This window comes from Habropoda laboriosa, unplaced genomic scaffold (genome assembly GCF_001263275.1).
Source record: "Habropoda laboriosa isolate 0110345459 unplaced genomic scaffold, ASM126327v1 scaffold86, whole genome shotgun sequence".
Lineage (NCBI taxonomy): Eukaryota > Metazoa > Arthropoda > Insecta > Hymenoptera > Apidae > Habropoda > Habropoda laboriosa.
Window position 1 is genome coordinate 1,820,898 of NW_017100212.1, and position 16,670 is coordinate 1,837,567.

Here is a 16,670-nt window from a genome sequence, read left to right on the forward strand (position 1 = left end):
GTATTTTTTTTTTTGTTAATTATTTATTTCGTGGAGGCTTCGAGTGTCCTAAATGCACTCTAACTTTCTCTCCCTCTGTCTCTCTTTCTCTCTTCAAATTTTTGGGTACACTTTTCCACTCAGTGACACTCTTCTGCTTTCTCTGTCTCTCCCTCTCCCTCTTTCTTTATCTTTCTCTCTCTCTTCAAATTTTTGGGTACACTTTTCCACTCAGTGACACTCTTCTGCTTTCTCTGTCTCTCCCTCTCCCTCTGTCTTTCTCTTTCTCTCTCTTTTCAAATTTTTGGGTACACTTTTCCACTCAGTGACACTCTTACGTTTCTCTCAAATTTCCTGAGAAAAGTGCAATGCTCTCACAAGTTTCTTCACAATCCAACTTCGCTTTACCATCGTTACCATCTCGTGTGATCACAGACGCCTCCATTCCGGATGAGTTCCAATCTTACAAGAGCCGAGGAAAAATTAGAGAAGTTTGAATCGAACCTGTGACCTCCGGCCTATTACAAACTAAGACTCCAACGCTCCCCTTATTTTCCTGCAGTCGCAGGCCTCAATTCCAGAAATGTCCGACTGGAAAGCTTCGAATTTCAATCGAAAGTCAAGTGAATAATTACCAGATAGATTCTAAGGCACAGTGAAAGCTGGCAGAAAGGAAAACACCTCGTTGTAGCGCGACGTATACTCCGTGGACACGGTGAATTGATGTTAACAGGAGCCAATTAAACGGAACGCCAGCGAAACTGGACTGCTCGACGCCACGAGACAGTTAAACGCGCGCTTCGTCGACGTGAGCGTAGGTGGCACACGCGTGTTTATCCAGGTGCAAGAGACACGGGGACATTCTTTTTCATTCTGGAATTAACATTCGATCGAAACGTTATCTAGGAGAGAGAGAGAGAGAGAAAGGATGTGGATGTAGGGGAATTGATCGAGTTCGAATACGTTTTGTTTTGATGGTCCACGCGTTCTAACGGTAAACCGGTTGGTTAATAATGGAGAGCAATTTAACCATTTACTCGTGAGATAGAGTGTCGCTATGGAGATACCGTTCCTCGAGACGCTCCCGTGAGTCCGTGTCCGGTGTCTCGACTCGCTGCCCATTGTCTTCGTCTTCGTTGTCATTCTTGCGGACTGTCACTTGCATCTACGAGCTTCCTTGATGCGACTCTGTTTCCTCTTTAACGACGGAAGAGATATCTTCTTCGTTCGAAACGAAGTTAAAATTCCTATACAGACTCGTATACAGAATTTGTATCGTTGCTCTTCGAATCGGAAAGGAGAATCACATGTCTATTAAATTTGTATTTTTCCTCTCATTTCAGCTTCAATGTAAGCCTGACGATTACCAAATACAAATCGTGTATAATATCTTTTGTGAGAAAATCCGTCCCGAAGACGGTGAAGCGAGCACCTTGAAACCAGGCCCAGCGCGCTCGGTGGAGACGACTCGCCCCTTTGGGTTTTTCCCTGGGTCTGTCCGCGTAGGGGTGGATCGGCAGGACAACGCATACTCACTCTTCACGAGACCCTCGAAGCACACTTTTTGCGAACGACGCTCAGATAACGCGGATATAATTCTTGTGTAACATATGCTATTGTAAAAACGTAGACACGTTCAATTCATTTCACGCCCACTCTACTCCGAGTCAGAGTACTTTTCTGACACTTGACTTCCTTTTATTTAACACATTCGCCACGGGAAACGTAGTCCTGCGTGATTTGAAAATTGGCGGCAGAACCTTGCCGTACTCGTCAGTTATAGACTCTTCGAAATTATATGCCGTATTCAGCTGAACGTTTTGTCCGGCTATCGCCCGTCGCGAAAGTGTATTGGAACAGTGATTGGAACAGCTAACATGCACAGCGATTAAAAAATCCTACGGCAAGGGATTAATATAAGAGCCTAAGAAAAATTTGAGTGGCCGAACTCTGGCCAACCAATTAGGATTCCAGGCGCCTTCTTTATTTCCTCCTTTGCTATTTTCGAGTGAATACGAAGGCCTAGATCCCACGTTAATCTACCGTCGACTAGAAATTTTTTAAAATCCTACTTAAACCCAATCGTCCTACAGAAACAAGGACTCTACGCTTGCAGCCAACGAGTCCTCCTTATTTTCCCTCCTTGTTACTTGCTCCTTTTCACCGAGCACAGGGAAGGCCTCGATCCCACGTTAATTGCAATGATTGTTCGGAATGTTGAGGGGTATCAAAGAAAAAATGAAAGTGATCGGAGACGGTATAAAAAGAGTTAACGACGCAGGAAAGGAAGCTCGTTACGCAATACATCGGCTAAATCCATATCGGTACGCGTGAAAGCAATTTATAGAACGACTCACGGGGGAAAGCTATAATCATTGTATTACGGCCGGCGATTAATTAAATATACGTACATCCAGTCCAATAACGGGTTATCTGGGGAATACAGAACACGCTTTCAGTAGGCGTTTCCGTTCTTCGTAAAAACGTATCGTCGATTAGATAGACTAATTCCCGCCTTATTAACCGTCGCCGTATGCAACAACTGAAATTTCCTAACACTCGAACAATAACGAACGAAAACAATCCAAACGATCCACGTACTTACACACGTCGGTATTTGATATTTTCGGAAACATCGATTTCTGGAGGTGTTACGATTTGTAGCGATAGAATGGAACACTTGTATTTTCAAATATACTGATTTCAGCGCGAAGCGATCGCGAGACGTTACGAAATTTACAGCGATGGAATGGAACATTTGTAGGTACTTTCAGAAATACTGATTTCCAGAGATGTTACGAAATTTACAGCGACAGAATGGAACATTTGTATATTCAAATATACTGATTTCAACGCGAAGCTATCGCGAGTCGTTAGGAAATTTACAGCGACAAAATGGAACATTTGTAGGTACTTTCAGAAATATTGCTTTCCGGAAATGTTACGAAATTTACAGCGACAGAATGGTACATTTGTATTTTCAAATATACTGATTTCAGAGCGAAGCGATCGCGAGACGTTACGAAATTTACAGCGATGGAATGGAACATTCGTAGGTACTTTCAGAAATACTGATTTCCAGAGATGTTACGAAATGTACAGCGACAGAATGGAACATTTGTATATTCAAATATACTGATTTCAACGCGAAGCTATCGCGAGTCGTTAGGAAATTTACAGCGACAAAATGGAACATTTGTAGGTACTTTCAGAAATATTGATTTCCGGAAATGTTACGAAATTTACAGCGACACAATGGAACATTTGTATTTTCCGAAATATTGATTTGAACACGAAGCGATCGCGAGATGTTACGAAATTTACAGCGATGGAATGGAACATTTGTATTTTCAAATACACTGATTTCAGCGCGAAGCGATCGCGAGATGTTACGAAATTACCAGCGATAAAACGAAACACTTTCTTTTCGCCGTGGTTGTTAATGAAGAGGCGTCCGCGAGCTACCAGTATTACCACTATCGCTACTAAAAACCCGCTTAGAATTTGTCAGGATTGCATGCAATTGACCCCGTTCCCTGGCAAGTCGTCAAGCAAGTCTCGCTACGCACGAAGAGAGGACGTTACGAGTTGGTAAGAAGGCTGTTTCGAGGGAGCTCACTTCACCGTGCTCGACTTTCCGACAGACGAAAGTACTTCTGTGCAGCGAACGAAACACACATGCCAGCCGGCGTTCGTTCTCGTTTTAATTACCAGGGATAATTAGCAGACGCGCTGCGTTGCCCCGAGCTGTTGCGCCATACGCGTGTCTCTCCTCTGTCTTCGTTCGCGAGGATAATCGTGCGAATAGTTGGACGATATTTTACAGACGATAAGTTCGCGTGACTCCGGGAATCCACCATAGAGACGTTATTATTGCTACTTTTTTTCTTTCACTCTCTGTGTACACAGGCGGATTATTTTCTCCTTCTTCTTTCTTTTCCTTCTTTTAGATTCACATCCGAGAAGATAGAACGTTCAATTATATCTCGAGATTGGAAGAAAATGGGAAGATCGAGGATCGATAACTATAACTACACCCGATAAGTGTATGTATTTTGCAGATAATTTCGTCGATTCCGCGATCAAACAGAGATTCTGTTTCTTTTTTCTTCTCTCTCCTTAGTCTCGAATGGCAAAATAAGAATCCTAGTTTCGAAATTCCGTTATCAGCTGCTGTACGATCGACGGAGTAAACGAACGGGGGTAAACACGCGATAAATTTTTCCACAGGCTCGAACGATTGCAACATACGTATTTCTATAATACTTCGTTTTTCAACGCCGATGCTGTTTGATCGAGCTCGAAATCGAGACTTTACACGGCAATACCTGTGACGTAATGCGGTGGATGTCTGTAGAACAGTTTTTCTGATTGTAGAACATCTGCCGTTGTTTGAGAAAAAAAAGGTTAATTAAATATAGGATGTGATAAGGGAGGTTATTTATCATTGTACCACGTGTCGATGTTACACCTTAAAATTGATTAACCCTTTGCGATTCGAATAGTCAAATTAATTCACACTCATTTCGCAATTGTTGTTCGCCTTTATTTTAATATTTTAGCTTAATATTAGTTGCAAAATATTTAATTTCAGGATAATAGTAATGCACAAAAGAATGATTTGCTATCGTTTTGAAGGAAAAATTTTCTTTATTTTTAAAGCTTTATTTTCTCATTTTTTATGCATTAATTTAACGTTTTATGAATAATATTACGCTTTTATTCTTTTTTCCATTTTTTACTCGATAAAGGACTAAAAGAATAAAAGCGCAACATTAGTCATGAAATACGAAATTTCACAATAATATTTATTGAGAATAGATTATATTTTGAATTTTCCTACTGCGAGTTTCTCTGCTTAACGTAGGCCCAGGCTGGGCCATAAAAGCCATGGGTCCCCGCTGACCGTGGGGCGATGCCGAGTATATAACAAATGTTTTTCCGCATCTTAAGTAGTCGTGCGACAACCCCGAACTGAGTGACTGTTTTTCACTCGGGTTTTCGCCTCCGTTTTTTTGTATTTCATTTCCATCGATAAACGTTTTTTTTCTTCTCTGCAGTCGATTGAGTCAATCTTTATTCGCTGATTAAAGATCCTCAATAATATTAATGCATAAAAAATGGTTCATTATCGATTATAATTTATAATTTATCATTCTCTGATATCTGAAGGTAAAATTTCCTATCTCGAGTCAAGGGGCGAATAGAATGAAAGCGCAATATTAGTCATAAACTATCAAATTTCAATATAATATTAATGCACAAAAATCGCTTTATTATCGTTCATAATTTATAATTCCTCATAGTATGCTATCTGAGCCCAAAATTTCCTACGTCGAGTCAAATGGCTAACAGAATAAAAAAGAAAATTCGCCCAATTTCCGTCTTACGCGAGGAAAATATTCGAAAGAAGACAGCTCGGTATAATACGATACACTATGCGCTTCTTTTTCTTCTCCGGCTATACCCTTACGCGGTGTCATCCAACATGGCGAAGAGTGGAGGCTTGACGATAAGTAACCGGTGTTAAGCGATACCTGGCATACTCGTCGGCTACCCTGTCGAGGTCGCGGTCTTGCAGCCGCAGGTGCCAGCGCAGAATCAAACGAGTTTTGCCTTGTACACATCAGAGAGAGAGAGAGAGAGAAAAAAAAGGAAGAATTGGAGGAAGGTACGATTGAAGAGTGAAACGAAAGAAACTGGGGAAACCTGGTGTGAAGACTTAGGACTCGAAGGATCGCGACGATCGGTGACGTGCATTGGTTCCTGCGTTCTCTGTTTATTAAAACAGTTCAGAGCTGAAATGAGATCAGTCATGTACGACAATCGTGCTCCAGATCTGACGAAATGCTATAAACTAGCACTGTCAGATGTTAGCAACTCTGTTTCCAAGAAACGCGTGTAATTTCGATCGTTGAGCCTGCGTGACGAACATGTCTCGAGCCTGCTGGCGTAGACCGACCCACGGTACCGTGAGCAACTTTGTTTCTACTCGGTGAAATGTACATTTTCAATTCGTCCCTATTCTTCCTCTGTAAAATCCACGAAATCTCTCGTAAATCAATTGTAAAGACAGATTACGAGCGTCTATTACAGCATCGAAAAGCGAAAACGTGAGTTGACTACGCAGGTAGTCGCGTAATTTCCCGCCAACGAAGGCTGTTTGGCAATTTTTCAACGAGCTCGTTCCTCTCGATAGCTCCCACTTTACAGCCGGATCGTTTCGTTGTTAAGTGAAACGTAGACTCGTTCGGGAGACTGTTTAATTGCAGCCGCCAGGTCGAGAGACATTTCCTGTGAAAACACATTCCAACTCGACTAGGCACACTCGAGTGCTCTACGAGTAATCGCAATTGCGCGGTTAGATTACCTCGAGTGGGATCCGCGATCCGAATCAGCGGATTTTTCCCTCCGGTCTTAACCAGATGTTATCGAGGAAGAAGAAGAAGAAAAAGGGGGTATATTCGCGCAATTTCTCGAGCACAAGCCGCGATCGTACGTTATTGTACAACCGTAATAGAAGAGAAGATATCGCAAGGCGGTATCGTGGCAAGCATGAATTCTCCACACACACAGGGGATCTCTTATTGAACGAGGCCGAATAGTCGACGAATTCTCACGCGTTCAACTCTTCCATCGCGTCGGTGGTGGTGCACAGCAATGCCACAGCCGAGTATAATCGAGCGCCGAAGAACAGGCAAACACGCCCGTGGTGCCACGCGGTAACCTTTTTTCTGACATTTCTGCCTCGTGGCTCTCGGTTTAAGCCGAAAGGTTAAGCCTCTACACTCGCGCGCTTCGACAGACCTAAACGAAAGAGGGAGAGCCCGAGACGAGACGAATAGAGAATCGGCGGCAGAGGCCACGCTCCTATCTCTGCAACTTTGTGCCAACAGCCAACAGAGAGACGGGTCTCCGATCCTCTCTGTCGAAGGTCGAGCAACCAGTCGAACGTTTGCTCCACGAACCGTGCAGCGAGGTCGGAATCTCGTCCGCGGTCAGGAGGATTCGCTCGACCGTCACAGAAGCCAGCAACCTGGTCACCCAATCAGAGCGAGAACGAAACAAAAGAAAGGTGAAAAGACTTATCGCCCCGTGAGATCGAGCGCCTACATCCTGTGCTATCCTCCCCTCGTCGGTATCGTCCGCCGATCGATTCTTCCGTGACCGTAGCAATTACTATTAATCCGTCGTTAATTTCCTCCCGTCGCGCGATCAGCTTCATTTTATTCTACCCAAGTCCCGTAGAAGTCACGTAGAGCTTTGCAACCGGTCGGGGACCGTCTCGTGACCTAAAAAACCACGGACCGGTGGACAAAGAGGCGCTGGGTCACAGAGAGGAGACACCGCTTCCGTGAAACGCAGGCCGCTGCTACTCGTCGGTTTGGTATCTCCGATAGGAGGGCGCTTCGTGTGCGATCGGCCTTGCCCGAGTTCTTGCTTTTCAAGAACGCGCCTTGCAGAAACTCCGTAAGCTAACTTTTCTTTCCTCCTAGATAAACATCGATTTCTCTGTTCGCTGTATCTACAGTACACGTTCGAGATCGCATGAATCTTCGGATTTACGATCTCTACTCTTTTCTCTCTCTCTCGAATCGATCATCGAGGATGGAGAATAAATGTACTTAGGGTTGAATATGAAGTTGTAAATTGATTGATAAAAGATCGAAAAGAAAAATTGCTGGATAATTTACGGGGGTGAAACGATTAAAAGGATCGTAAACCGTTCCGTGGCGGCGAGACGATGTCATTTAAGACTCTCCACGGCGGACGCGATTCAGGGAAAGTCACACGCTCGTAAATCAACGCGGTAATGGGCACCGTTAGATTTGCAATGATAATCTCATGGTAATGCATGCGATTCGGTCGAGCGAGCGAACGAGAAAATAATTAACGAGCGAGCCGAGAGTTCGCCGAACTATCGGCATCGCCGAGCTGATCCCCGGGGATTTACGAGTTCCCGGATTTAAACCGGCGCAAAAACGAGCATCGGGGGATCTCGTCTGGCTTCGTAGGCTTGATAATCCGTCGGTAATTCTTGCTCAACGCTCGTACACAGACGGCTAGCGATTCCATAGTCTTTAGTCTTGCTATCCGAATTTTTTCCTTTTTTCCAAGAGGCAAGTAAGATCCCGTCGTTTTGCCCTTAATACAGAGTGTCACTCTTAAATATCTCCTTTAACTGGTATACAAAAAGTATTTCATATGCAATTTGAATGATATCGAAGCACCGATATCTATGGAAATAAGGTCAAAGGTCATACTATTATCCATATCCGAACGCGTTTCAATTTCAGCTTCAACACACACGAGAAAAAAATATGCACTTATATGGTGACCTTGAAACAAAAATATTCCTCACAGTGTATGTTTGTCTCTTGACAATTCTATTCAAATTGTATGCCAAACATTTCTCGAAGGAGATACTTGGACGAATCACCTTGTACGCTAATTTATAGATCCCTCAGGAACGAAGCGAGATATTTTCGAATTTAAACAGTTCAGAATAATTGTCCACTTTTTCGCAAAATACAAACCCACAGCAGATCTCTACTCTTTATAGTCCCCCCCCTGTGGAACGACACGATCGAGGGGTGCACGGCGAGTTTTCGCGACGTCGATTTCGCGAGTGATCTATCGATCTCCCCGAGCCGTTAATAAGCGTCCCGCCGACAGCGCAGGGTAAGGTGTACCCGCGGTTACCTCTAATTCAACTGATCGATCGCGGGATAAGGGGAGAACGTACGATGGGACACGGTATATAATGGACGATACTGCAGAGCGCCAAGCGACGTCGGCGGCAGCCATTTACCATTCAATTACGCCGCAATTACAGGATCGTGTGCGTTCCGCGGGCTCAAACCGCTCGACGTTTCGAGCCCTCACTCCGCGGAGATCTCTAATTGACGACCGTAAAACGAACAGCCAGGCAAAAGATTCTCGCGATTGCCACGCAAAAATAGCGGCTCGTAAAACGCAGCACCGTCGAAAAGAGACGGTTTTCCTTTTCCTACCTTTGACACGTGCAAACAAAACCCTTTTTTCCCAACAGGCTACCATATCGAATAAACGTAACGGAGAACAACGTTCTCAATGGTCGCGTCGATTAAAAGACCATCAAACTTACCCCTGTAGCGCGTGAGGAGGAGCTGGCCGAGGAGGAGGCGGCAACGACTTCCTGCCTGGAGTGTTCTGACGTGGCGCCAGAGGCGGAGGAGGAGAGCTAGGCGACCCAGAACCACCGTATCTGTCTGTAGGACACTGTGGCTGAGGCTTCTGCTTCGGTGCGTCGATGTATTTAGGCGGCAGCGCGTAGTAGTTCCTCTGTGTCACGTCGCTGTGACGTTGATGATGGTTAGGCACGTACTTAGGGGGTTCGTGATACTTCTGCGGACTGGACTCTGACGGGAACATCTTCGAGTTCGCCTCGTAACCTGTCTTCACCGGACTACCAATGGTGAATCCGTGATTTCCACTTTCCAGATACTTCGGCGAGCACTTGGAGTTCTCCGGGACGGGTAGATAGTTCGGTCTCGTTGCTTGATTCGACTGATTACTCGAGACACTCTTGTCGACGCTTTTAGGCACCTGCGGCTGAGGTCTCTGACCGGAGGACGACTCCAATCTCTGAGTAGCTTCGTTTCTAAGCAAACCTGAGACGTCGATCCTCGATCCGTCCACCCGCATAGACTCCTGACGAATGATCCTAGGTTCTACGGGCACCTGAGGAGCCGGTCGCTGATTCCCGGAGTCGCTGTATCGCTGAGAAATGAGATCGGGTAGCTGAGCAGGCGGTCTGCCAGAGAAAGGTCTCTCCTCCGAGATTCTTCTCGCCGGCGTCACTCTACCGTTCACCATTAACTTCTGCGTAGAAGGGTATCTCAAGCTGGACCGACCTGTGGCCACCATTCTGTGAGTGGCGAATCCAGCGGAGACTCCGTTCTCCAGCACCATTTCTGAATCGACGTGCTTCAATGCTATGGCTGCCCTGACGAACTGGTGTTGCTCCTGATCCTGGGACACCGTTTTCGTGGGCGAATTGGGGGAAGACTTGCCAGACTTTTCGTGCTCTCTCTTCGAACCATGCTTGGATCTCCTCATCGAGTGTCTCTCCAGCTTATGTCTGTCGCAGGATCTGTCGCGAATCTTCGACTCTTCGGACTGGTGGTGAGCGTTGCCGGACTTGCGCTGGTTGTCCGCGAAGCAGTCCTCGCTGAGCTCTGGCGGCGGTGGAGGCAGTGGATCGTCGCAATCGTGAACTTCGTTCTCGGTCACCGTCGGAGGGGAAGGTGGCGGCAAATCGGGGCTAGGCACGCGATCGTTGTAAACGTTTCTCAGGTGAGGCTTCTTGGGCGGCCTCTCTGGCACCCAGTCGTCGATCGATATAGCCGGCCCAACGATCACAGGGCCTAACAAGTCCGTGGAAAGGCTGCCGCAGCTGTTGCTGTGTTGGTGCTTAGGACTGGACAGCTCGCCGTTACCCTGACCCTGGTTTCTGTTGCCGTTTTCTCGCCAAGTGCCGCTGGCGTAGTCGGAAGCAGAGCTGGCACGTCTCGAGGAGGGTGGTCTAGGGCGAGGCGGTGGCTGTGGCGGGGGACTTTGAGGCGCAGGAGCTGTTCCTTGAGCTAATTGTGGCTCCGATCGCCAGGAAGCCTGGTGGTGTCTTTCGTAGAAGGAGAGAAGTGCTTTCTTCTGTATGGCTTTTAAGGTTGGGTCGGAGACTCTGTGACGTTTTTCTGGATCTAAATACGTGTAACGCATCTGCTGTTGTTGCTGCTGCTGTTGCTTTTCTAGCTCGTTTATACGCTCTGCTACCGTCATCTGTGGCTGCTGAGACTGTACCATTCTGAAAGAAATAACGCAAATTCAATGGATACCGTAATTTTTGAAAAGAAGATATCTGAAGTAACCCAAGTCAGTACCTCGAGGATGGAGTAGATTCCTGAGGCTGCGTGGTACTAACAGGATAAAGTTTGCGTTGGTTTCGTTCGCGATCCAAGTACAGCACACTCTCCGAGTGGTGTCTCTGCGGTGTCTGAACTCTGGCACTATGAGCGATCAGTTGCTTGCTGCAAGGAAGTCCATTAGCCTGACTAACGTCCGACATAGATCCGTGAATAGGATTCCAGTTTTCCGGACTCTGCGCGGTAGTTTGACCGATCTGCTGACGTATGGGACTTTGCGGCATAGGCTGTGCCAGTGAACCGTATTTATCACCCTCGATTCGCACCGAACTGTCCCATTGAGAACTCCCCTGCGACTTGTCCACCAAAGATTCCTCGTCGATGTTAGACTCTTGCCATTTGCTCTCTCTAACGGTGGACGAAACATCGGCCACATTAGCAGACGTATTACAGTGATTAATCACAGCCGGCAAACTAGCCCTGCCCTGACTCTGTTTATTGCGATCGTTCATCGAGACCTGCCACTTGTCAGGCCATTTCTCGCTGTGTCTCCCCTTCGTTGTAGGAGACAGGCCGCTAGTGCTGACGTCGCTCATTGAACCTTGCCATTTGTCGTGACAGCCGTTGTTCGGCTTCTGTGGCAAAATTCCACCGTTCACGCTGCTCACGTCCGACATCGACCCGTGGTGCCACCGATCGGACGCGCCCTGCCGCGCCGGCAATCCACTCGACACGCTCACGTCCGACATCGAGCCGTGCCATTTCAGGGTCTCGCTGCTCGAGGCGCTTCCACTGGACGTGGTCACCACGCTGTCTCTTCCCTCTCGAGAGGTGTCTTCCCACGTGGACGTCGGTCTCTGTGCCACCGCCTCGCTGTCTCTTCTCAATCTGGACGAGTAAATTAGCCGCGTAAATATTCGAAGAAGCGAAGATAGCTGTTTGATTATTCAGAATCCTACCTGTCGAGGAACGGCGTGTTCGTCGTGGAATCGACGCTAGAGACGTAACTGTGATAGCCTTCTGATTGTGCGTAGCTGGCCTGCTGAGAGTGCTGCACCCTCGTGTACTCCTCAAGACCTGCTTGCGTTAGGGTTGCCTCCCTGTAAATGTCCACCTGGAAAAATCGAGTTCGATCAATACTCCAGATACATCGACCGAGGAAGATATCAGATGACTAGTTGAAAAATTACCTGGGACACTTGTGGATCCTGATAGCTCCTAACATAAGCCTCCAAGTCTGCATGGCTAAGAGTCTGAGCGGTTTGCTGTTCTCTTTCAGGTGGCGATGGCACTACGTACTCGGCGTCACCCAAAGCTTTGCCCTCGCGATCCACGCGAGGCCACAATCTCGGTTCCTCCTCCACGTTGCCTCTGTTACGAGACTCGAAAGTCTCCGCGGGGATCTTCTCGCAACGTTCCATCACCGTCTTCAGCTGCAACAGGAAACGATCGTTGTCCCTCTTAAGTGGCATTCGATGCGTTTTCCTTCCATCCGCCTTCGCGTATACGCGTACACACGCACGCCGCGCTGGGGGAAGCGTTACCGAGGAGGCAGCGTAATCGATTGCGCAATCAGCGGCCGTGTACATGCGTTCAGAGCTGGCGCGTAATTGAACTTAAGCTGTATCCCCGTTTTTGCTCTTCCCCGAGCATCGAGTGTCAGCGCGTAATGCGTTTCGGTTTAAAATAAACCACCGGGCAACGAGCTAATTACCAGGCCCGGGCAAAAACCGCGTCCAGCTAATAAGGAAGTCCTAAATCGAGCAAAAGGAAAGTCGAGTGAATTACGGGCGCGTTAACGTCTCTTCCCCCCCCTCGTACAGAGTTGTTCTCCTGTTTGCTGGAAACGCTGGAATTCGCTGTTACACACAGGCTGAATTGAAAGAGTGAACAGAGAGAGGAGAGAGAGAGAGAGAGAGTAATTGCCTCTCTCTGATCTCGAAATTGCTGGCCTACTTTTCAGGAAGTCGCAACCGGCACAACCACGCGGCGATTATGTCACCGGTAACACGGATAAGGAGAAAGGAGGGTGCGCGGGTGTGGGAGATTAATTATACGTGTCGTTTTAGGGCCCAGCACGATTTACCAAGGTTCCACAGACCTGCCCCGTCTCGTTCTCCGCCCGATGTTTAACGCGACACGTTCGACCAATTAAGCTTCCTTCGGTCTTTCTCTACCTCTCTCTCTCTTATTCTCTCGGTGTGCAACGAGACGTACATCGTCCCCGACGTCGTGAAAGACTTTACACACACGCCGATTACGGGGCACGCTGAAAATGGTGCGATAAGCTCCACCGGCGTCGTCGCTCGTGACTCGTTAACGGGCGTCGAAAGTGCTTCGCCTCTTTGCAAATGAGTTTTCAATTTCGTAACGGCCTCGCGACGCGAGGGAATGCACGCCACTCTGACACATACTGCACACACACACACACACAAGCATCGCGCCGTGAGACTTAATTGCTACGCTGTGACGCATCGACTTGAGAAAAAATTCTCATCGGCCAAGAGAGAAGCTTACCCCTATCGAATCTGTATAACGTGAACACACACCGTGGATAGATTCGAGGATACATCACCTGCTGCGTGAACGTAGGATTGGGCCTCTTCGTGTGCGGTCTGGTGTATTGGGCAGGCTTCTCCTTCGGGTAATTGGTGTGATCGGTCCAAGACTTGGAACGATGGGATCCGCTGTGGCCTGAACTGTGCACGTCCTCGTCCGTGTGTCTCTCCGGTGCGCTTGGCCAGGATGGATATTTCTCGTGGCCAGGTCCATAACAGACACCTTTGAGACTTGACGCGTCTCTAACCGGTGGCGTTGGCGGTGGCGACGCCTCGTCTCTTTCATTGAGAGGGAGCGTGTAGCTGTCGAATCCGAGGCTCTCGCTGTACCTGTTCCACGTGCAAACAAGGAAACACCGTCTCGTTTAATCGTCGATCGACATGTTATCCGGGGGGGGAATTTATGGAAACGAGGGACGGAAGATTGCTCGCGCGGGAGTAATTATACCGGCGGAATCACGTGCGAATTACCGGGTGATTAGCACTCGCGATGTCGCGCGATGAATCACCGGACGAAACCAGTCGTGGATCTCCATCTCCGGCGGCGATGTCATTGAACCACTTTATTAGCAGGATGCGTGTTCGTCGCGTAATTTATGGAATGAAGAACAAGTTCAACGTAACTGGAAATGCGTATAATCAGGGTATAATTGCGACGGCGTTCGCGAACCTCCGTCGTCCCCGTAACGACGAGACGCCGCGCCGTTCGAACACCACGTTCCAACCTATCGCGAAATCTAAGTGTGCCGGGACTAATACAGCCTGCCTCTAATTGGCTGCCGAACGGTATCTCTTATCTTTCTTGCAAAAAGTTGCTCGATAAAAGAGTCTACGCTAGCAGACTCGTGGAAACTCGTTCCTTCCGCGGAGGGCGAGGGGACGATGAGAACAATAAATTTCGGTGCAACGAGCTGATCGAGTTTCCAATGCATTCCTTCACTATTAAGGTGTCTTAGTTGGATGAGCGAGAGAGTAGGGTTCGTTTAACTTTGGATGAGCCGCAGAGCAGGGTCCATTTAAGTTTGGATACGCGAAAGACTAGGTTCCATTTAATTTCGGATGAGACAGAGAGCAGGGTCCGTTTAATTTTGGATGAGTGAGAGGATAAGATACATTTAATTTTGGTCGAGTGAGAGACCAGGGTCCATTTAATTTTGGATGACTGAGAGACTGGGGTCCATTTAATTTTAGATGAGTAAAACCAGGGGCCATTTCATTTTGGATGACTGAGAGACCGGGATCCATTTCATTTTGGATGAGTGAAACCAGGGGCCATTTAATTCTGGATGAACCAGAGACCAGGATCCATTTAATTTTGGATGACTGAGAGACCGGGGTCCGTTTAATTTTGGATGACTGAGAGACCGGGGTCCATTTCATTTTGGATGAGTGAAACCAGGGGCCATTTAATTCTGGATGAGTGAAACCAGGGGCCATTTAATTCTGGATGAACCAGAGACCAGTGTCCACTCAACTTTGATTCTACTCGATGGAGAAGTTTGAGAATTGAAAAATCTAAACTGGAGCTGTTGAAATACGGAAGGCACTGGCAATGGTAAGGCGAAATAAGGGATGATCCGCGTACCCGCTGTCGTTCTTGTAGCCCGCAGTATTCTTCTTGTGACTCTCGTTGTAACCGGCAACCGTGGTGGCTTTCTTGGCTGTGTTACCAGTCTCGTGCTCGTTCTCCGCGGACCTCCTGCCGTCGTTTCTACGCCGATAGTACTCGTTAGGAGGCACCGTCCGAGACGGACTCTGCTTAAGGCCATAGCCTTCCTGAGGATACGACGGGGAACTCTTGAAATTGGCAGGCTCGCTCCCGTGGCCGTGACTCGCGTACTTGTAAGGGCCCGGAGGACAGGAAGGTGGGCCCGGGGCCTCATCCTGGACTCGATATCCTGGCGGCGACGGCTGCAGTTCCGTCATCGTGTAACCAACGTCCCCGCCATCCGGGATACACCTGGCAAATTGACGGAAAAACAGGTTAGATCAGCAGCCTTCGTGTTACTCATCCTGTCGATTAGCCATCGTAGAAAAGAAAACAGTAACGTATCCCAGCTATTAGAGATCGTCCAGTCTCGATATTTCATTTTCTAGGACACCGCTGATTTATCAATTCAGACATCCAGGTCAAACTGTTCTTCCCTCTGACTCTAATATTCGAGAATTACCGTTTCTCCCCCTCCTCTACACGTGATAATGGTCAACGGTACGTTCACAGTGTGCTCTACATTGGTAATTTCATCCTTCTATCTAACCACCCCATTATCTCTTCGCACTTTGTCTACCTCGCTAGAGAAATTCTATCTGAATTCGTTCGAGAACTCCTCAACTATCTCCTTCTTACTCTGTAAGATCCAGTTTTCAAACAGTCTCAGATTCCCCCGGCGTTTCTTACGTCATCCTCCTTAACCGTCTATTCGCAGAAGCAAACTATTTACCCCACTTTCCTCCTCCCGATATCAACGTACCATCCCGCGAATTAACGTCGTTTCCGATCGATAAATTCGACTGTATATATACACCTAGACCGCGAGCAATTTAACAGCGATACACAAGAAACCGCCTCGAGCACCGCCTTTTTTTCTCGCTCACGAGGAAGCAGACCAGTTCTAATTGAACGGTCAGAAGGTTAATTAAGACAGTAGTGGAGAGAACAGCCCTGGCCGGTGTATCGCGTATCGGCGAAACGGTACCGCGTAAATTAAAATCGTTAATCGAGTAACGTACCACTCGTTCCCGATTAGTCTCGGTCTCACGAATATCACCGTTGATCGACGACGGTCACGCGTAAATTGCCTGGCCGCCGCGTCGGCTGCTTTCACCTCAAGTGCACACGCGCTCCGTCTTTATAGATTCCCGGGGATCTATCGCCGGTGTTACCGCCACGCGCTAATCAATTTGTTCGCGCGAAGAAGTACATTGTCTGGAAAGTGCGAACTCGTCTTTAACTGCGATAAAATCCAACGATCGACTTTTCAGCTTTAACCTTTCGAGCGTGTCCCCGAAGGAGGCGCGACGAGTACCGCTGATGGCGCGTTATCGGCGAAAATCGGACGTGGTTCCCGAATTATGGGAGCCGCGTTGCGAATTTTACGACCTGGGAAGGTTTACGCGAAGGTGTGCCTCGGTAGCAAATTCGCTAATGAGGATGAACGAGAGCCGTGATCGAGGCGTGAATTAAGCAGAGAGAGAGAGAGAGAAGAAAATCTGAAGATTGTAAAACAGA

General features: G+C 47.6%; 1 protein-coding gene across 1 annotated transcript in view; it reads right to left on the reverse strand.

The window, feature by feature from the left end:
- The window catches only part of LOC108570808 (protein Shroom), a 65,929-nt gene extending 50,460 nt beyond the window's left edge, over positions 1 to 15,469 (reverse strand). Inside the window, 7 exon segments of the mRNA XM_017932716.1 lie at positions 9,107 to 10,825; positions 10,902 to 11,771; positions 11,843 to 11,997; positions 12,074 to 12,316; positions 13,459 to 13,771; positions 15,027 to 15,401; positions 15,450 to 15,469. Coding sequence (XP_017788205.1) covers positions 9,107 to 10,825; positions 10,902 to 11,771; positions 11,843 to 11,997; positions 12,074 to 12,316; positions 13,459 to 13,771; positions 15,027 to 15,401; positions 15,450 to 15,469 — 3,695 coding nt within the window.
- Between the last annotated feature and the right edge of the window lie 1,201 nt (positions 15,470 to 16,670).